This window comes from Somniosus microcephalus, chromosome 32 (assembly GCF_052327205.1).
Source record: "Somniosus microcephalus isolate GS21.2 chromosome 32, FLI_Smic_1.0, whole genome shotgun sequence".
NCBI classification, from domain to species: domain Eukaryota; kingdom Metazoa; phylum Chordata; class Chondrichthyes; order Squaliformes; family Somniosidae; genus Somniosus; species Somniosus microcephalus.
In genome coordinates, this window is record NC_141018.1 from 17,871,965 (window position 1) to 17,893,904 (window position 21,940).

The 21,940-nt window shown below is 44.5% G+C and overlaps 2 protein-coding genes across 4 annotated transcripts in view; one reads left to right on the forward strand and one right to left on the reverse strand.

The window, feature by feature from the left end:
- cpeb1b (cytoplasmic polyadenylation element binding protein 1b) overlaps positions 1-6,335 on the forward strand; it is a 73,714-nt gene extending 67,379 nt beyond the window's left edge. For all 3 annotated transcript variants that reach the window (XM_085972173.1, XM_085972174.1, XM_085972175.1), the window contains exons 10-12: positions 3,055-3,149; positions 3,231-3,311; positions 4,675-6,335. In XM_085972173.1, the coding sequence (XP_085828299.1) occupies positions 3,055-3,149; positions 3,231-3,311; positions 4,675-4,785 (287 nt within the window). In that variant the 3' untranslated portion in view covers positions 4,786-6,335. The remainder of the gene's footprint in view (positions 1-3,054; positions 3,150-3,230; positions 3,312-4,674) is intronic.
- Positions 6,336-8,475: 2,140 nt separating this feature from the next.
- Positions 8,476-21,940, reverse strand: part of sv2 (synaptic vesicle glycoprotein 2) — an 82,620-nt gene continuing 69,155 nt past the window's right edge. Inside the window, exons 12-14 of the mRNA XM_085972176.1 lie at positions 17,028-17,123; positions 14,055-14,214; positions 8,476-11,637 (exon numbers count right to left, since the gene is read on the reverse strand). Coding sequence (XP_085828302.1) covers positions 11,454-11,637; positions 14,055-14,214; positions 17,028-17,123 — 440 coding nt within the window. The 3' untranslated portion in view covers positions 8,476-11,453. The remainder of the gene's footprint in view (positions 11,638-14,054; positions 14,215-17,027; positions 17,124-21,940) is intronic.

Consider the following 21,940-nt stretch of genomic DNA (forward strand, 5'->3'; position numbering starts at 1 on the left):
AGGCTTTTGATAGGCGAGAGTATTGAGGGTTACAGAACCAGGACGGGTGGATGGAGTCGAGATACAGATCCACCATGATCTAATTGAATGGCAGAACAGGCTCGAGGATGCATGATGTACTCCTGTTCCTATGTTGAACATCTCTGGAGTCAGACTTTCGGGTTCCTGTAGAATTCTATAAATTCTACGTCCTGAGTTGGACAGTAACACTAGTTCAGGAGTGGTATATCTGTCTTGGACCATAAGCTAGACATTTGCCGGTTTAGCACACACTTGACAGATGAGCTATTTTTGGCTGAGTTCTCTCCTGGCCTATGCAAGGGCCTTGCCTGCTTTTTGGAGCAGCCAGCTTCAAACAGCTGCTCCCTGCCAGAGAAAAGAAAGCTCTAGCCATGCAGAATATTAAAAAGGTCATCTGAGTATTGCTTCCGCACACTCCCAGATGGGGTGAAGTCATCTCTGGGCCAATTTAGGAAGTATGACTGTTTGCTGTGCAAAGGGGAGGGGGGGGGGGGGGGAGGGAAAGAAGAGAAAGTTGTGGCTCTGAAAAGGGAGGTGTTGAGTCTCCAGAAATGGTCAGTATTCACTTCTGTCTGTGCATGATATTCAGTATGTTGTAGTTGAATTTATTTTCCCTGAAAGTAGGTCATAAATGTTGAGCTTTAGTAACCTGAGCTTGGCTCCTAATTCAGTGTGCACTTGTGGCGCTGGAGGAACACTTCAGTCCACTGCCCCTTTTTGGGCCACATTACAACTCTAGGGTTGTTTGTGGTATGGTAGCAATAGCCATCTTATTACCTTGGGGACCCTGTACAGCTTGTGTGTGGAATCACCTGGTGTCTGTGCATATTTTCCCTTGAATGCTAGCTTTGTTTGTGTGCGTGCAAGAGGGGTGACGTGAGAATAGTTTACCAAATCTGTTCGATTGAGGTGTAGCAACTTGCAGATTGGCTCGTTGAATGCAATGGCGTCTCCGCCCTCCACTGCTTTGACTGAAAATTCTATTTAGCTGCTGTATCATATATACTGGCAAGGCTGTTGGATCTGTAGAGTATTATGCCTGTTGTAGCAATCTTCCTGAATCATGCCTCTTTCAGATGATCTGAGTGCACAGGATTTTTTTTATAACTTGTTTCTCAAATATAGGCAACACTAACAAGGCTGCATTTATTGCTCCTCCCAAGTTACCCTGAGGTGGTGTTGTGCCTGTGCTGTTTGTGATTGTGTAGAAGTTGTGAAGAAGCATACCTATACACCTGCTTGGATGTTGGTTTTTGTTACTTTTTGAGTTGATATTGGCTGAGATGAAAGTCTCCCAGATTGGGTCTGCTGGCTGTCAGGGCCTTGTGTAAACTCAATTCTAGTTATTAACTAGCCCTCATTTTTTGGGACTAAACTAGCATTTGCCAAGCCACAAGATAACCATGTAGTGCCGTTAAGGACTCTGCTCTGCAGCCAATACATTGTTCTGCAGCAATTGATGCTGGGTGCTCAAGTTTCATTCCCCCAGCACTACACCTGCTTTTCTAAGTTCTGCAATTGTTGTGAAAGTGAAGTTTGGCAGTAGTACAGTGGCTGCTTAGACACGAGCAGTAACGGCAACAGATCAGGAATCCAAGATCTGATCTTCTGTTGCTGCAAATTTGGCTTTTGGGGTTTTTCAGTAACTCCGATTTGTAAAGGCTGCATAGCACCCAGAGATCGATCGATCTTTGTGTATCGAAGAGGTTCTGTGGCTGCTACCAAATTTTAGAGTAACATCTCCTTTCCAAATGAATTTGGGCTGTTTCTTTCCGAATGTGGAGGGAGTATTACTGCATCCGTAACATTTCTGTAGGAGCTGGTTGAGAAACTACAAGGATCTTGTGCACATTAGGGGGAAAATGTGTCTGCTTTACTCAGGTCGAGTTTCTGCTTTGGGCGAAATGGGTGCAAGTTCTTGTATATCGCAAAACCTGCCATGACCCAGTGCAATCAGGCAGTGTTTTAGAATGTAAATTTTGTTTTAAAAGTCGCTTTAAAAAATATTCCTTGATGTAACTGGGTATGGTGATTTAGCTGAAAATGGGTGTTCTCAAAATAAGCACTATTAAGCAGTCAGTCCACCACATGAGTAACCTGATTATTTTTGTCAATTTCAGTAATTTAAAAATGATTTGCTAGTTATATTGGGCACATTAGTCAGTTTTTAGTAAATTAAAAATATATTAAACTCTTGATGTTCCTGTTGGTGTCCTTTCTTCCAAAAGAACGCACCATATTGGGAGCCTCCTTGAAGGCCAGCCAACCAGCTCAATTAGCAGAAAGTCCCAGTTGTGATGACTTCATCCTGGGGGCGTGGACAGGGCCTGCTTCTAGCGCTGCTTTAAACTAGTGCAAAAATCACAACTCTGGTGATCTTTTGTGCCTGTTCCACTAATTTTGGGTAAATTACAGTGCGACCAAGTGATCCAGGGACTTCAGTACAGGAAACTTTGGTTTATCCGGAGGTTGTATGGCCGGAAACCTCGCTCTAACGGCAGAAATCAGCAGCTGTTTTGGTTAGGGATTTTTTCTTCTAGCATTCTTTTAACAGGCAGGCTCTGGAAAGCGTCTTTGTAGCTTAGCAACAGCTTCAGAGACGCTTCCAAGGTATGGGCCGAGTGTTTACAAGCTGTTGCTGAGCAACAGTGTTTGTTGTCAAATATGGAGATTTTCATCTCCATATGCTTCAACGTTAACTTTGCATGTCCGGCAGTTTTGATATATCGGCAACACGTCGGTGCCGGATATCAGAACTTTTCCTGTACATCTAAGCTGATAATTGATGGTGCTACAGTCAGTGGTGTATATAGCCAATGGTATCTAGAATGGATTTACTGATGTAATTGTGCTCCAAGCAAGATCGATTAAAGGCTGTCTACGAACTACATTGCAAGTAATTTATTGTATATGTGCTTTGCAAAACTTGATATGTGGTATGAGTTTTCATAAACCTACATTATTAGAGACTATACATCTACAATGTAGATGGTGTAATGGCTAATTGAATCTTTAGCTTGCTTTGCATTTTAGGTTCTGGTCGAGTCACTTTTAATAACCAGCGCAGTTACCTGAATGCAGTTGGAGCAGCCTTTGTAGAGATAAAGACTCCAAAGTTCACTAAAAAGGTAAACCCTTAATTCTGAATCTTTACTTTTGATGGAAGAAAATGTCTCTAACTGACTTACTGAAATCTTTCTTGTTTACAGGTGCAGATTGATCCCTACCTGGAAGACTCCATGTGTCAGGCGTGCAATGCTCAGCCAGGACCATTCTTCTGCAGAGATCCGGTGAGTTTTTTTGGGGCTTGGGAACATGATGCTTCATTCATGCCCAGACAATTTCCAGTCTTTGGAAAATCTGTGCTATGCCAAATAATCTTTTGCTGTTTACTCACCATTTGGCCTATTGTACAAGGGTGTGTTTAGTATTGTGGCTGAACTTGCTCTTTGTCTGCCTCTTTGGTTTGTAATCTCTAATTTGAAGTTGGGTAGACTAATTAGTGGATTAATGAGCTTGGTTTTGGAATGACGTGCAGGTAAGTTGGTTCAAATGCAGTAAGAATTGACTTTCAGATCGCAATCACAGGTTTGTTGACTAGTGGGCTTTATCCTGCCATTTGGTTAATGTCAAGACCTACAGGAAAAACAAAAGCAGACTATTATTTAAATGGTGCTAGATTGGGAAATGTTGATGTACAGAGGGACCTGGGTGTCCTTGTACACCAGTCACTGATAGCAAACATGCAGGTGCAGCAAGCAGTTAGGAAAGCAAATGGTATGTTGGCCTTCATTGCAAGAGGATTTGAGTACAGGAGCAAGGATGTCTTACTACAGTTATACAGGGCCTTGGTGAGACCACACCTGGAGTACTGTGTGCAGTTTTGTTCTTCTTACCTAAGAGAGGATATACTTGCCATAGAGGGAGTGCAGCGAAGGTTCACCAGACTGATTCCTGGGATGGCAGGACTGTCTTATGAGGAGAGATTGGGTCGACTAGGTCTGTATTCATGAGTTTAGAAGAATGGGAGGGGATTTCATTGAAACATATAAAAATTCTGAGTGGGCTAGACAGACTGGATGCAGGGAGGATGTTTTCCCTGGCCTGGGGGGGTCTAAAACAAGGTCACAGTCTCAGGATACGGGGTAGGACATTTAGGACTGAGGAGAAATTTCTTCACTGAGGGTGGTGAACCTGTGGAATTCTCTACCACAGAAGGCTGTGGAGGCCAAGTCACTGAATATATTTTAAGGAGATAGATTTCTAGACACAAGGTATGGGGGGAGAGTGGGAATATGGTATTGAGGTAGAGGATCAGCCATCCTATTGAATGGCGGAGCAGGCTTGACGGGCCGAATGGCTTACTCCTGCTATTTTTCTATGTTTCTATGATGCTTCAGTGCATCAGTGTTAATCTAACCAGATATGGCTTAGAATTACTAAACCTATTAATGCCCAATAACCCCAGGCTGCTTCAGATGAATGAGTTGTTTGACCCAGATCACAAGTTTGATTTGGTGTATGTTGTATTTGAAATTATTAAGCCTTGGGACTTGTCTGTACTACTTTGGTAGGATGCAAGATGGAAATGCATGTGTATCAGTGCTTGGCTCAGTTCAACTAAAACCAGTCAACTTGTCCTGCTTCCTACAGGTCTGCTTCAAATATTTCTGTCGTTCATGCTGGCAGTGGCAGCACTCCCTCGAGGTTCTCCGCCACCACCGCCCGTTGATGCGCAATCAAAAGAACCGCGACTCCAGCTAAAAACCGCAGAGAAAATGTGCGTTTTTTTTCTATTTCAGTTGAGTGTTGAGCTGGGATTGGCTCAGACTGGGAACAGCGATTATGGACTGAAGTTCACTCCTGCACTTGCTATTTGCTGTTAATATTCACAATCGCACTATGCACAGTGAATTCCATGGGGTATTGGGGCCCACCACAGCAGTTCCCAGACAAAAGTTCTGCACCGAGGTGATGGCCAGGTCTTGAAGGTGTTGAAGCAAATGGCTTCACATTTAGATTTTTAGGCTTTTTTACATTCCTTGCATTTTGACAATGTTGCAAGTTCATTACCTTTCCACTAGCGGTTGCCATACAGTGCCTTTAAATTTTTTTTTTCCATCAGGACCGCAGATACTGGTGAATATTCAGCCGGTTTTTTACTTAACTAAGAGGCAGAGGAGTGCTTTATTTAGCAATCAAATTCAATATTTTACGCTCAGTTTTTACAGATGCAACTGCCTTTTTAAGGCTTCATTTTTTTGACCAGTTTTTTTTACACTGTTAAGGTTTTAGTCAAACACAACCGTGACTCTTTCCTGGCGGCTTTTAACATTTTTGTGTCTGGGGCTGCTATTATGGACCCTGGGTCATTGTTGTAAATCAAGATGTTTGCAACCATTGGTGTGGATTTATGGATTCGAAACTGGACTGAAATAACGACATTCGAGCTGCTGTACATAGTTTTAAGATGTTCTTTGCACTTTTTAATTTGCACTATGGGTAGGTAGAGGTTTTTAATCACCATTCTCACTGATGATGTGTTTTTCTTTTTGTACTTGAGCAGAAGGGGTTTCATGGCCGGGCCAGGCTGAGTATCCGGCTTAGGCCCCTTTTCGGGCAGTTGCTCATTACTGTTGAAAAGGATGAGAAGCTATTGCTGAGGCTAGCTGAGCAGCTGCTTGGGTCTCCAAGTTACTTGAAGAGGTTTTTACTCTTGTGGTTTTTGATCTGAAGCTGTGTGCCAAAGAACCAGTGTCCTTAACTTTTTTTTTTGGCTGAGCTGTTGCCTTGTTGCTCGCCCAGCTGCTGTTGAGCATTAGTCAGGTCTCTACCTCACTGTTGTGGTATGCAGCTGTGACTGCAGTTACCTGAAGTTGTGAAGTAAGCTGTTAACTGTTGGGCACAAAAAATAAAGCTGTTGAAGCAGAAACTCTAGTGTTGAACATGTCTAATATGTACTAGTATAGTGCAAAAGTTTCTCACTGCTTCCACTAAACCAGAGGCACAAAGGAGCCTATATTGTACATAAAAGGCCAAACATCCCAGTAATCCATCTGCTGATGTATTGCTGAACTTGCAGTGACTAAATTGTAGCAATCCTTCAGTGTGGTCATGACCAATGAATGGAGTATACTGGCCACTGACATCCAGACTTGCTGCAAGTGAAGACCCAAATGGAATAAAACCCATGATGTTCACAGTATAAATATGTTGTGGAGTGATTTTTATTTTTGTCCATCTCCTGTGATTCAAATTGCTATTCATGTAATACCAGTAAAACAAATTATAAATAAACTTGAGTGGTTTCTAAATGGTCGCGTAGTTCCTCTGCTGCTCAAAATATTGAAGTTTTTTTCATTTCATCATGTACAATTAATCCAGTTTACACTTGCATCAATGACCTTCCAATCCACACTTCAGGCTGAAAACGGAGTAGAATACTATTCAAATCGATGACTTTACACTGCTTCGTGCCTGACTTGTGAATTGCTGTCCATTCAATTAACTGTCTTAATACAATATATTTTAATGCCACACCTAAATTCACTAGTTTTTACATGAAATGTCAAACTAATTTGCCTTTGTCCAGTGTTCTGTTTAATGTGAGTTACAATTCAAAAGATGTAGTGAATAAGAAGTTTCCCTGTACAATGCTTTAACAATTATCAGTGAAGCAAAACTAGCTATTAATTGAATTCAGTTTCTGTATATGGTCCTACAGTGCCCATTATGTTGTGTGGGAGATTGGTTTCTACTTTGAATTGAATCACACCACATTTGAGTTTAAATTTGCGGGGCTACGTGTTCCACTGACTTCAGGGTGGAATCCCTGAACAAATATCCATTAACATACAGCCAGCTTACCATCAGTAGAATCTGCAAGGTAAAATTGCCTTTGATCTTGTTAGATCAGTAACATAATTGCATGCATGAAGTTTTTTATTTGGTTTTTATGGGATGTGGGCATTGCTGCCCTTGAAGGTGGTGGTGAGCCACCGCTGCAGTACGTGTGGTGAAGGTACTCCTACAGTGTTTGGGTAGGGAGTTCCAGGATTTTGACCCAGCGACGATGAAGGCTCGGCGATATACTTCTAAGTCCAGATGGTGTGTGACTTGGAGGTGGTGGTGTCCCCATGCGCCTGCTGCCCTTGTCCTTCTAGGTGGTAGAGGTCCCGGGTTTGGGAGGTGCTGCCGAAGAAGCCTTGGCGCGTTGCTGCAGTGCATCTTGTAGATGGTACACACTGCAGCCACGGTGCGCCGGTGGTGGGGGGAGTGAATGTTTAAGGTGGTGGATGTGGTGCCAATCAAGCAGGCTGCTTTGTCCTGGATGGTGTCGAGCTTCTTGGAGTGTTTAGAGCTGCACTCATCCAGGCAAGTGGAGAGTTAAATGTTCAAAAGCCAGATCAAGCTGAATTTAGCACTTGAGTGGTTGTGCAGCTAAGAGGAGATAATGTGAAACCCAAATTGTTTTGTTCTTGGGCTGCATTTTTACATTCCCAGTTGATCTCAATGTGGCGGTTTACCTTGTTGAATTGCTGCAGTTCTTGATGGTGCTTTGATTGTGTTTGGTAGATAATTGTCATGGCAGATAGGAACAATGCCTGTCCAGTGTTCAAGGCAGGATGTTTGAATTGGAGGGGATATTGTTCTCATGCACTTGCTGTTTGTTTTCCTTCTGTCTGGTGGCAGTCACTGCGCTGGGAGGTGCAGTCAAACTAAGCTTGGTGAGTTGCTGCAGTGATCCCTAGAGGTAGTCTGTACTGCAGTCATCGCACACTGGCGGCTGTTCCAGATGGTATTGAGCTTTGAGTACTGTGGCTGCAGTGGAGTGAGTAAATGTGCAGGAGTGAATGGGGGCTTGTTGAAGGGAGCTATTTTTGGGTTGCAGATATTGATGGTAGGGGACTTGGCAGTGGTGGTGGTTCTGCTGAAGTTGGGGAAGTGGTTAAGCTTTTCATGGTCATTGCCCAGCATATTTGAGTAATTGTTTCCCCATAGGACAGCCATATATGCAGGCTTGGACTGGCATGGGCTGCATCATAATTGGAGTTGTGAATAGAGCTAAACAGCAGAATTGGCAGTGACTCGTGCCATGCCAACATTTGACTGAGGTATGGTCTGCATTGACTTAGCCTCTGACAACTACTATATTCCTGTCAGGTATGTGTCTAACCACTGGTTTCCCCATGACTCCTTCTCCACCACAACCAATTGACCAGCTTTAGGGCTCCTTGGTGCCATACTTGATCAAAAGAGACATCAGCCCAGCTCTGCCCATTTGCTCCCATTGCTACCTTTGTTTTGGGTAGCAAATAAAACCAAACTAGCAGCAATAAAATTACTGGATCGTTACAAGTATTGAACAGTGAAGTACTATTATGGATTGGTTCCTTCAAGCATTTGAGTGCATTTTACATCAGGTTATTAGCTTCACAAATTTAACTAGGTATCAAAGATGTAGAACAGACTTTATTCTTGGCAGTTGCATATTGCACAGCAAACTATCAATTACAAATGATGGAAAGTGCACAGTTGTACGTTAGTTAAAAATCTTGCTTTGTAATCTAAGGTAAGGCATTGTTCTAAAGTGCAGCTAAGTACTAATAGGCAGAGCTGTAATTACAGTACTAAGGCATTTGGATTCTATGCCCTTTGCTGCAGGGCAGAAATACAGATGTGCATTAATGTATGTCTGCTTGAATGGCCATCATAGATGCACTCAAACAAGTGTGGTGGTTCTGTAAATTAACAGGATAATGTGCACAGCAAAATGTGACTAGCAGATCCCCATAAATCTCAAGTACCAGGGTCTATTAAATGTATTACCCCTGATCTCACTGCTAGGATTGGCAGTGATTTTTTTTTTTTAAACTATCCATAGTTTATCTAAATGGTGACCAGTGGTCCCAGCACTGATCCTTGTGGAACACCACACCCCACTTTTGTTGGTCTGGATTTAAGAGGGGTTAAAGGTAGTTTGACACTGATCCTTTTAGCCAGGCTGCAACATTCTGCAGCTATGCAGAGCCACGTCTATCGAGTTTGACGTGGACAGAGGGTAATTACTAGACCTTTGTTCAGGCTGGAGGTCAGCAATGGAAGATGAGCAGAAAGGGAGGGGCAGGACATGAATCTAGCTATCGGCACACATTCATCTTGGTGAGCGATCCAAAGCAATGCACTAAGTTATTGCACAATTACATACTTTTGTGTACTAATGAAGTGCTTTTAGTGGCATAGGCCAACAGTTATAAAGCAAAGTGCTAAATTAGAGGCCAGGTTTTTCCATCCAAAGGATTTATAACCCTCAAGCCTTCAGTGCTGGTGCACAAGGGTCTCTGCAGTAAATCTGGGCTTCAGTGTCCACATTGTACCTGTAGTTGCTTCTGTCTTAGGAACAGAAGGCAGCCATTCAGCCCCTCGCACCTATTCCACCAAGCAATTAAATCATGACTCTCTCCATCTACCTGTTGTTAGACAAGGGTATTGGGTATGAAAGTCAGTGCCGAACGTTGATATTGTGCTCTTTGGTACAGTAACTGTTGACCAGTGATGCTGCACTATATTGTAGCCTGTAATCTGATCCAGGTTCCCATTATTACTGCCCAGTAGTGCTGCTGCCACTCTTGGCTTTGTTTTACTTCTGAAGACCTAGGAACATTTCCTCACTTTTAACCAACTAATTAGTGCCCTTTGCATGATTTGAGGACTGAGATGAATCCAACATCAGTCATGAAAATCTAAAATAGGAGCAGGAGTAGGCCATTTGAGCTTGCCATTCAATAAGCTTAAAGCTGTTCTACCACCACACTCTTCCCTTAGTATCCAAAGATCAATTGATCTGTCTTTAAATATACTTGACAACTGAGCTACCACAGCCCTCTGGGGTAGAGAATTTCCAAGATTCACCACCCTGTGAGTGAAGAACTTTCTCCTCATCTCAGACTGTGACCTAGTTCTAGACTTCCCCAGCCAGGGGGAACATCCTCCCAGTATCTACCCTGTAAGAACTGTATACCAACTACCAAAGTCCAATTCACTCCTACCTATTTGGATCTCCCATTTCCTGCCTCCCTCAAACAAACTTGCAGCATTATATAATAATTCCTACCCACAATCTGCTCCACCCACAAGAGGATTCCCAGACTACCACCTTTACATGAATTGATCAAGCAGAGAATTATAGAAAGTACAGCACAAACAGGCCATTTAGCTCAAGCCTGTGTTTATGCTCCACATGAGCTCCCTCCCTATTGGTATGTCCTAGTCCTTTTCTGGCTTCCCCTTCAATGCATCTATGCTATTTGCCTCAACTAGTCTGTGGTAACAAGTGCCAGATTCTAATCACTCTCTGGGTATTGACATTTCCTACATTCCCTATTTGATTTGTAACTTTTTTATTTATGGTCCTTACTTTTGGTTTCTCCAAGTGTCCTGAACCTTCTCTCTTCTAGAGAGGACTCAGACTATTCAATCTTTTCCAATAGGTATAACTGGTATTCTTGTAAATCTCTTTCACCTTCTCCTATATTCTTAGAATAATGTGCAGAGTTATGGTCGCCATAATTCTATGTCTAGAAATTAACCCCTGTGGTTTTTATATAGTCTTGTGTATCTGTACTCTTTCCTCAGTTAGACTTAATTTTCCAAAAAGTATTTGCCAATTACACATCCATTATGTAAGTTTATTTATCTTGTATGTTGTCCTCCTCTAACTATATTTGGCATTGTGTGCAAATTTTGAAATTGAATGTCCCATTCCAGAGTCCAAATAGTTTTATGTAACTAGTGAACAACAATGGTCTTAACACTGATCCTTGTGGGACACCACTTCCCACCTTTTTGCCAGTCTGCATAACTACCCTTTGCTTCTACTCTGGTTTAGTGAATTGGGCCTTCAGCTGGACTGCAACAGCCGAGGTAAGAAAGTTGCCTTTTATCTATTTTGACAGATGGGAATTTCTATAGACCTTTGCTCAGGGTGTGAGGTCAATAATGGAAGAAGGTAGAAATAATGTGAGGAGGGAGCTTGCTCACAAATACCTTCTCCAAGCTAATTTACTGTCAACAAAACACTCATCCCATGCCACTTAATTCCAAAAGTATCTGCTGTGAAGTTGTAGCAGAATGAGTTTGCTTTGGTGAGGCTCTAAATCAGCCCTGTGCTGGTTAAAATAGCATTGGTTCCTGACCTCTTAGTCCCCAGGGGTAACTGGGAAATATGGCACAGTGTTCCCTCCCATTAAAATACAACTTGCTGATTGATGTCTGATCACTGTACATCTCAATCCTGGGTATTTACTGACTGAAGGGCTAACCAGAGCCCCAGCTGAAGTTAAAACATTACAAAACATTAGACAGATAAAGGCACCAGTTGTAGAAGGTCTGGCAATTAGTCCTTCCTCCAGCAGCCTCCCTGCAGAGACTCCTCAACTCAACTCTCTCATCTTAGTGTTGGGAAGGGCGAGACCTGCCAGACTCCCAACAAACAGTAGTACTGCCACCAGAAGGATTGGCACCGTGCAGTTCACATCAACCAGCTGCCCAAACACAACGTTCCCCAAAATGGAGGCGATTCTGCTGATCCCACTGAACACGCCAAGGGCAGATGACCTGTCAAAGCAGAAATTGTTTAAAGTCCTCAAATATCAGGATATTAAATTAATTCTAAACAAACCCTCCATGCATTAGAATTGTGCTGGTATTTTGCATTTAGGTTCAAGAAACATTATGAATGCTGGACCAATATTTCAAATGTAATTTTAGCAATGATTGTAATTTAATAAATATTACTTAGTTGTATGCAGTTAAAAACTTCATTTATACATTAATTATCTTGCATCTGTGTGTCCTACCAGCGCTCCATTGTAAAATCTATGTCCACATTTAGAATGATTGATTATGCCAATGTAAACAGTTGCTGTAATTACATCCACCCACTAGTCAGGGCACTGCAGCAAGTTTAGAGGCAGTTTCCATTATCAATGTGGACACAGGAATTTAATAATGGAAGCTGTTGACAGGAAGTTCAGAGGTTACATTTACTATAGTGGGCATAATATAAAATTACATTAAATTAAGGACAGCATGTATGACTAAGATGGGAACTGAATTACACCCTGGCCCAATATGCCCAGCCCTTTAATCCCACTTCACCTAAAGAACACACTTGGTCACAACTCCCCATGGGCAATGCCACAAGCACTCCACTAGTGGAAAAAAATAAGTTCTTAATAGTCACTCTCGTGTGTTGAACATGGGAAATCAAGATCAGGTGCAGTTGTTAGGTGAAGTTGGGTAAGAAAGGGGAGGATAATTACAGCAGCATATAATTTCCCATTTTTTTTTCTAGTTGAAAACACTAAGTGATTTAAGGAGAAAAATTCCAATTCCAAGCTACAATAATCTTTACAACAACCCATTCTCAGTCTGCGCAACCTCTAAAAACTAGGAGTTTCTTCTAGTGACGGGTCACACACATTCACAAAAATAGTTTTAGTATGGGAGATCTATTACTCAGCCAGAACAGCAGAGTACAGATCTAGAAATTATGCTAAAGCTTCAGTGCCCAGATCCAATCACACTTGCACAGTTCTGTTCATGCCATTACAAGGATGTACATCAAGTATAACCCCAAGTGTGTTGGGTATGAGCTATGAAAAACAAGTTCTGTTCTACAGTCTAGAAAGGAGTTAATATGGAGTCTGAGGCACAAAAAATATTAAATATAAAGTTAACCCTGACTAATGCTTCAATTAAGTAAGGCAGATGACAATGAAAAATAAATTGGAAATATTAGGAAGAATTTCTCTACTAAAAGGGCAATGCACATTATCCTACTGCCTTAACAGGCAGGCTATTTCAAAGACAGTGGGAGCTTCAAAAACAGTTGGTTGCAAGGCTGGGCCAGTCAAGGTACTAGAGGGACGAGCTTCACTGGACCAAAATGCTCTCTTCTTCTCGGTCTAGGTTCTAACTGGTCACATACTTTAGGGCAGACCTGAGCTACCAAGGGAACATCAGAAGAGTTCCTCCAGGCCTAACTCGCTCGCCAGTCAGATAAGAGTCATGCAATTTTCCCCCAAGCCTACACGCCAACAACCGACCCAGCCGCAGCTCTGACGGAGGCTTCCTGTAGGAGGAGTAGGGAAGATAACGCCCATCAACTAGTGTATTTTGTCCCAAGCATACCATTTTTGGGAGGATTTTTGTCTCCCAGCTACTAGTTTGTTTCCTGTCAAAGGAGACTTCCTGTACTTGGGATCTCACAGGACAAAGTCAAAAAATTATATTTGTGAGGCTCCATTGGCGCACCAAAACTGCCACAGAGGAAAACTGACTCAGCCCCTTACAAATTGAATCTGTGAAGGGGGAGAGCCCATGGGTACCCATGTCAAGGCAAGACAGCAGAAGGCTGGAGTTTCTGCCCAGTCAGTAGGCAAAAGATGTAACTAAAATATCCTCATCCTCCCCCACTTCTAAATCAGAAACTGAAGAGGATTGGGCGAGTTGGTGACATTTAAGTCCTTCAAATTCAATGCATTTGGCAGAGACTGAAGGCTGTAATTTGGAGCAAATTACCCTTCTAAACCTGTTGTACAGAATGGATAAAACACATGAATGTCACAATTCCTGTTGTGACAGCAAGGCTCTGCTGCTAATGGGAGACAAAAAAAACTCAACCTGTGCTTTTATGCAGTAGGACAGTGGGCGAAGAGTACAGGTCTCGCATAAAACTCCACCGTATAAAGCTGGTCAATTTGCATTCCTTCGGAGTGATGCTCATTCATTTTGGTTTACAAATATGACTCATTTTGATGGATCTTATCTCTAGCTCAACATACGCAAGTAAGTTTCTGATCAATCTTGTTCTTTTCAATTATAAATCTCATTCCCAGTACTGGCGGTTCTCAAAACAATTGGAAAGTTACTGCCCTAGTGATTCTCCCCCACCCCACCCCTACTGAACAATACACTAAAGTTTGAGAGATTAGAATAATCCTCCCCCTTAGCCTTAAGCTGTAACCTACCGCAGTTGAGTGGGGTACAATTCTAGCCCAATGACATCGAGCGAGTTCCAGGCAATAACTGAGATGGCACTGAACACACAGGACACGATCAAGCTCTGGAATTTAGTCTTCACTTCCCAGATAAAGAAGGCACTGAGGCCTGAGAGAAACAGACTGATACCTAGGAGACAGAGCATTAAAAGTCACTACCTAACTTGCCAATTTAATTAGGAATCTACCCTTCCAACCACAGTAATTGACAACATGGGATTTGCCACTAGTTGTGTGCCCACATTACCACACTAGAAAGTCATTAAACCAACAACGTAATTGTCTGCTTTTGGTACTGCATGCACAACTACAGCCCGTACGTTCAAAAGGCTCTGTATATTAACCTTTTTCCCTTCCCTGCTCCATGTAATTTGTAAGAGTGCTCAAGATACTCAGAGGGAAGGACACCAACCTCGGGTTGGTTTCTTCACCAAGACTGGTTGTACCACTACTTAAAATGGAAGTAGTCCTTGTAGCTTAGCAGTTCTGATTGACTCGCTCACGTTCAGCTTCAGCCAGTGCTTCAATGAGCTGCTCAATACCAATATTGGAGCTGGGGAAGGAAAAAGCAGTTGAGGGGAGCGATTTGGACTGGTCTATGATCATTGCTACCGCCCAGTCAATAACTTATTAAACCAGCCCATCGTTCCTCTACTGTAAATTTCAAGAAAACAATTCCTGCTTTCTCTCATGTGCATTTGGGATTTTGGAACTAATGAGATGCCAAAGATTTCTCATGTACCTTAAAGTCTAAACAGCCCAGAGCCAGATCAGAAAATGCCAGAGGTAGAGCTGCTGTACGTCAAATCTCAAAGCCAGCTCAGTTATTGATTTCCAAAGTGATGCCAGGCTCAACTATACGGATAGCAGATCCAAGTTACTCAACTTAAGTTCACGCCACAAAAAACTAATCAAGACCGAGCCTGTGCCAGAGAGCAGCAACAGTGAATCTGTAGACGAGTTGCCCCAGTTTGAGAAGAGTATGCATGTATGTTGGAAACCCCGTTCCCTATAATCTAAATTAAATCAAAAATCCCCTCTGGGCCAAATCGGTTTAAAAAAATTCAAAAACATAGCAAGAATTTAATTTCATTTGCGGGATGAAGACTTCACATAACTTTCAAATTTAACAACAGATTGATGGCCATCTTTCGGATGAGACATTAAACAGAGGCCCCATCTGCTCTCAGGTGGACATAAAAGATCCCACGGCCACTATTTCGAAGAGGAGCAGGGGAGTTCTCCTGGGGCCAACGTTTATCCCTCAACCAACATCACTAAAACAGATTATCTGGTCGTTATCACTTTACTGCTTGTGGGAGCTTGCTGTGCGTAAATTGGCTGCTGCGTTTCCTACATTACAACAGTGACCACACTTCAAAAAGTACTTAGTTGGCTGTGCAGCGCTTTGGGACGCCCTGAGGTCGTGAAAGGCGCTATAGAAATGCAAGTCTTTCTTTACATTTGGATCTCAGATTCTGTTGTGGAATTTTAACTGACCCATTTCAAAAGCAGGTGCCCCTTTAAGTGCTGAGGAATCCTTTCCATTTCATTGCACGTTTCAAGGATCTGGATTCACAGCAGCCAAGATCCACAACTACATAAAACCCATCGCCCCATCACATTATGCACCGTCCATGGCAACAGATAAAATAGTTAGCCTTTGAGCTTCACTGCTCAAACAGGTTAATATTGATTAGTTCCTCCAATGGACAGAGCCTTTCGGATGTACCTGCTGTAGGTGTGCATGCAGTACCAAAAGCAGACAATTACATTGTTGGTTTAATGGCTTTCTAGTGTGGTATTGTGGACACACAACTAGTGGCAAATCCCATGTTGTTTTAAAAGACAAATGGAACGTGTGCTCTCTGCATTGTTGTCAAACCCTTTTAGTTTCCAGCTTTTAAGGGCTTCCACTGGATTAAGGGTATGGCTAAAAAAATGACCCACGGTAAGCTTTGCATCTTCAAATCCACAATGGGCTAGGGGATCAGTGCTGGAGTCTGGTTTGTTCCCCACTCCATACTGGGCCACTGAATCTGGGACAGAGCAAGCTTAAATCCCAGAGTTTCCCTCTCTGAGGCTGTAGCTATCCCCTTTGATTCACACCATCACAGCAAGATGAACTGCTGCAGTCCTTAGCCTGGTAGCTGGGAGGTGGCGAAACCACTGCATTTGACGAAAGCACGACTCCTGTTGCCCAGTACAGACAGGCGGGTCTGCAGTCTGTGTGGTCATGTTTGGGGGGGGGGGGGGGGGGGGAGAGAGAAAGAGTTGTAAGGTGCCCAAGATTTTCAGGCTGGTGGCATCTGTTCTTGTTCATACATTTTAGTGCTAATTGACAAAAATGAAGAGAAACACATCAAAAAAAGGAACTGCGATCGTTCTGAGGTACAGCGTCAGTTTGGCTCAGTTGGTATCACGGTCACCTCGGAGAAGGTCGTGGTTTCAAGCCCCACTCCAGAGACTTGAGCACATAAGCCAGGTGACACTTCAATGCAGTATTGAGGGAGTGGGGCATTGTTGGAGGCACTGTCTTTCAGAGAATTTAAACCAAGGATCCATCTGCCTGTCCAGGTGGATGTCAAAGATCCCCCGTTCACTATTCGAAGAGGAGCAGGGGAGTTCTCCCCGGAGTCCTGGCCAATATTTATCCCTCAACCAACAAAACAGATCCATTGGTAATTTCTCTCATTTACTGTTTGTGGGATCCTGCTGTGCGCAAATTAGCTGCTGTATTTGCCTATAAAATAACAGTGACTGCATTTCAAAAGCGATTGACTGGTTGTGAAGTGCTTTGGGATGGCCCAAGGATGTGAAAGGCACTATATAAATGCAGGTTCTTTAATCGGCACTCAATAGGTGCTGTGAATTGCTTGCAGCTCCTCACACTGCTATTTCTCTTTCATTTCACTTCTTTAGCTTTTGGTGTTTGTTACTCACAGAGCAGCAGCTTGCCTCCCAGCAGATCCATCATTAGGATAGTGAGGATATTACCAGGAAGATTGGAAACAGCTATTATAAATCCTTCTTTGTACACTGCAAAACAAAATATTAAAAAATCCGGTAATAAAATCAACAAAAGGGCGAAGAGAGAGTAGGAGGATAATTAATCGCAGCTCTGAGGCGATTCCATCTTTGAAAAGAGATCCCGAGGGTGACACTCTCTTTAAATGTGCACCTGCTGGTTATCCCGATGGCTCAGCGTATAATACCGCATGCTGCGGCCTCCGATTCACAAAGGAACAGAAGAAGTAGGCCATTCTGCCCCTCGAGCCTGTTCCGCCATTCAATTAGATCCTGGCTGATCTGTAGCCGATATGTTGAGACGGTAAGCTGGAGTAAGGTGGGAGGAGGTGCGTGTGGAGCATAGAAACACCTGCATAGACCAGTTGGGCCGAATGGCCTGTTCTGTGCTGTAAATGCCCTGTAATAAATACTATGTACCTCAACTTCACTTTCTACCCCTTGACGCGGTGGTGGGGAAGCTTTTAGAAACGATAATCCGGGACAAAATTAACAGTCACTTGGACAAGTGTGGATTAATTAAGGGAAGCCAGCACGGATTTGTTAAAGGCAAATTGTGTTTAACCAACTTGATTGAATTTTTTGATGAGGTAACGGAGAGGGTTGATGAGGGTAATGCAGTTGACATGGTGTATATGGACTTCCAAAAGACATTTGATAAAGTGCCACAGAATAGGCTTGCCAGCAAAATTGAAGCCCATGGAATTAAAGGGACAGTGGCAGCATGGATACGGAATTGGCTAAGTGACAGGAAATTGAGAGTAGGGCTGAACGGTTGGTTTTCGGACTGGAGGAAGGTGTTCACCAGGAGTCGGTACTAGGACCACTGCTTTTCTTGATATATATTAATGACTTGGACGTGGGTGTACAGGGCACAATTTCAAAATTTGCAGATGACACAAAACTTGGAAGTATAGTGAACAGTGAGGAAGATAGTGATAGACTTCAAGAAGCTATAGACAGGCTGGTGGAATGGACGGACACGTGGCAGATGAAATTTAACGCAGAAAAGTGCAAAGTGATGCATTTTGGTAGAAAGAACGAGGAGAGGCAATATAAACTAAAGGGTACAATCCTAAAGAGGGTACATGATTAGAGAGCCCCGGGGGAATGTGCGCACAAATCATTGAAGGTGGCAGGGCAGGTTCAGAAAACGGTTAAAAAAAGCTTACAGGATCCTGGGCTTCATAAATAGAGGCATAGAGTACACAAGCAAGGAAATGATGATGAATCTTTATAAAACACTGGTTCGGCCACAACTGGAGTATTGTGTCCAATTCTAGGCACCGCACTTTAGGAAGGATGTGAAGGCCTAGAGAGGGTGCAGAAAAGGTTTACAAGAATGGTTCCAGGGACGAGGGACTTCAGTTACGTGAATAGACTGGAGAAGCTGGGGTTGTTCTCCTTAGAGCAGAGAAGATTGAGGGGAGATTTGACAGAGGTGTTCAAAATCATGAAACTGTTCCCATTGGCGGAAGGGTCGCGAACCAGAGGACACAGATTTAAGGTGATTGGCAGAAGGTTCAAAGGCGACAGGAGGAAAAAAAACGTTTACGCAGCGAGTGGTTAGGATCTGGAATGCACTGCCTGAATGGGTGGTGGAGGCAGACTCAATCGTGGTTTTCAAAAAGGAATTGGAGAAGTACCTGAAGGAAAAAAATTGCAGGGCCACGGGGAAAGGGCGGGGGAGTGGGACTAGCTGAAGTGCTCGACGGGCCGAATGGCCTCCTACTGTGCTGTAACGAGTCTATGATTCCAAGGCACCCTCACCCAACAAAAATCTTAGCGATCTCAGTCTCGAAAGCTCCAACTGTCCCAGCAGCCACAGTCTTTTGGGGGAAAGAGTTCCAGAATTATACTACCCTTCGTGTGAAACAGGAATCTCACTGAAGCAACAGTTTCTGCTGAGGTGGCAGTGGGAACATTAAATTGGATTCTCCATCGCTGGGTTGGGAAGGAGCAGGGAGGAAAAGAAATTGGCAAATTTTAGTGCTCCTAATCAGTTCTCCACCGAACAGGGGTGAGGGGCAATGCAGGGTCTGACTTAGCAGCGAAGAGAAGTCATTTGGGCAAAACCTGAGCCCGGCCCGCAGAACCCGAGCCCGGCCCGCAGAACCCCAGCCCGGCCCCGGCCCGCAGAACCCCAGCCCGGCCCCGGCCCGCAGAACCCCAGCCCGGCCCCGGTCCGCAGAACCCGGCCCCGGCCCGCAGAACCCGAGCCCGGCCCCGGCCCGCAGAACCCGAGCCCGGCCCCGGCCCGCAGAACCCGAGCCCGGCCCCGGCCCGCAGAACCCGAGCCCAGGCCGCAGAACCCGGTCCCGGTCCGCAGAACCCGAGCCCGGCCCCGGTCCGCAGAACCCGAGCCCGGCCCCGGTCCGCAGAACCCGAGCCCGGCCCCGGCCCGCAGAACCCGAGCCCAGGCCGCAGAACCCGAGCCCGGCCCCGGTCCGCAGAACCCGAGCCCGGCCCCGGTCCGCAGAACACGAGCCCGGCCCCGGTCCGCAGAACCCGAGCCCGGCCCCGGTCCGCAGAACCCGAGCCCGGCCCCGGTCCGCAGAACCCGAGCCCGGCCCCAGTCCGCAGAACCCGAGCCCGGCCCCGGTCCGCAGAACCCAAGCCCGGCCCCAGTCCGCAGACCCTAACCTCAGCCACTGTCTGAAGAACCAGAAGGGATAAGGGGGAAAGAGGGGGAAAAAAATCTAAACACCCAACTACAAGATAATTGGTGCAAATCCCATGCAAACTATCTGAAGTATGAAGGGTGTGAAGGTAGAGAGAGTGACCTGAACAGTGAAGTTTGGACATTCAGTGAAGGTCAGGATCAGAGTGGTTATTTCAGCTCCACACTGCAGCCCCTGTCTGCTGTCTTTTGAACGTAGGAATTGCTGGATGAAAAAAAAAACAAGGTCCATCTAGATCAGTGGCTCAAACTGGGGCGCACGGATGCCCTGGGGGGGTCCGTAGAGACTTTTCAGGGGGGGGTCAGCAAAATAATGTGAAAGCGTTTACCGAGCAGGGCATTTACCCAAACACCAATTTCTTTAATAAGTCTGCTCCGCAGGATTAGCAGCCTGGATCTCCTGCAGCAGGTGGACGGTATCGGGCAACCAGAGTTCTGATCGTACTTTAAACAAGGTGGCTCTGCACAAATATATATCCTAGGCATTTGGGAATGGTTTGCTGATAGCAGATACTGGACAAAAGCAGACTACGTGCTGGGGTTGCTTCTGACTTGAGATGTCAAACTACTTCAGGTCATTAGTAATCTGATCCGAACACTTAGTAAGAAAATCCCTGGCTCCCGTGAAGCGAAAGGTGAGAAATAACCATCTCTGAAACCTCACAAATTCATTGAAATGTGCAATATAACAATGATCACACATCACTTCCAAAGGCAGCGAAACAAAGGGCACCAGTTAGTCGCCATCTCCTTTCCGCATTGATGCATCCGTTTATTGTGAAATCATAGAAACATAGAAGATAGGAGCAGGAGTAGGCCATTCGGCCCTTCGAGCCTGCTCCGCCATTCAATGAGATCATGGCTGATCATCCAAATTCGGTACCCTGTCCCTGCCTTCTCCCCATATCCCTTGATCCCTTTAGCCTTAAGAAATATATCCAACTCTTTTTTGAATATATTTAATGAACTGGCCTCCACCGCCCTCTGTGGCAGAGAATTCCACAGGTTCACCACTCTCTGGGTGAAGAAATTCCTCCTCATTTCAGTCCTAAATGGCTTACCCCTTATCCTTAGACTATGACCCCTGGTTCTGGACTCCCCGGCCATCATAAACATCCTTCCTGCATCTAGTCTGTCCAGGCCTGACAGAATTTTATAGGTTTCGATGAGATCCCCTCTCAATCTTCTAAACTCCAGTGAGTATAAGCCCAATCGACACAATCTCTCCTCATACGTCATTCCTGTCATCCCAGGTATCAGCCTGGTGAATCTTCGCTGCACTCCTTCCATGGCAAGAACGTCCTTTCTCAGGTAAGGCGACCAAAACTGCACACAATACTCAAGGTGCGGTCTCACCAAGGCCCTGTACTACTGCAGCAAGACATCCTTGTTCCTGTACTCGAACCCTCTTGCTACGAAGGCCAACATACCATTTGCCTTCTTAACCGCCTTAATCAAAGCGAGTGGGCACACTCCAGAATTCGTGTAGCCAGTGCCGTTTTGAAATAAAACATTTTTGGAGGTTTATTAATTTTTACCAAATGTCACTTGTAAAATAGGTATCCTTGCAGAGTTTGTGCTTTTAATCGCTTTCATTTCTCGGTTTCTTGTTTTTCTCTACTGTTTCTGTATTTCTTTCTTGATCTGAGTTGAGGATTGCGTGCAGTTCTGGGCACCCCATTGTAGGAAATATATATTAAAGCCACAGGAATGCTGTAGCCAAGATGAACTAGCATGGTTCTAGTTATAAAGAAAGGCTTAAAAAATATTAGGATATCTTTACTGGAACAGAGAAGATTAAGGGGGGGTGGAATCTAACAGTTTTCCAAAATTATGAAAGGTTTTGAGAGGGTAAATAGTGAATGATTGTTTCTATTGGTTGGCAAATCCGTAACAAAGGCGCGCCGTGGTCAAGAGTAAGCGAATGAGCGGCGGCCGGAGGCGGGGCTTGCTGCGAGCCGGGAGGCGGGGGTGGAGTCCGTCCGCCACATGTGCATTGCAGAGTGGGCTGGCTGTCTGACCTCAGAGGGGGGCGTGCGCTGAGAGCGGCACGAAGATCGCCAGTTAGACCCGCAGTTACCAAGGCTGGCGGTGGGGGCCAGGTGAAGTCAGCCTTGTTCAAGAGAAGGGGAGTGTCATTGTCAAACAG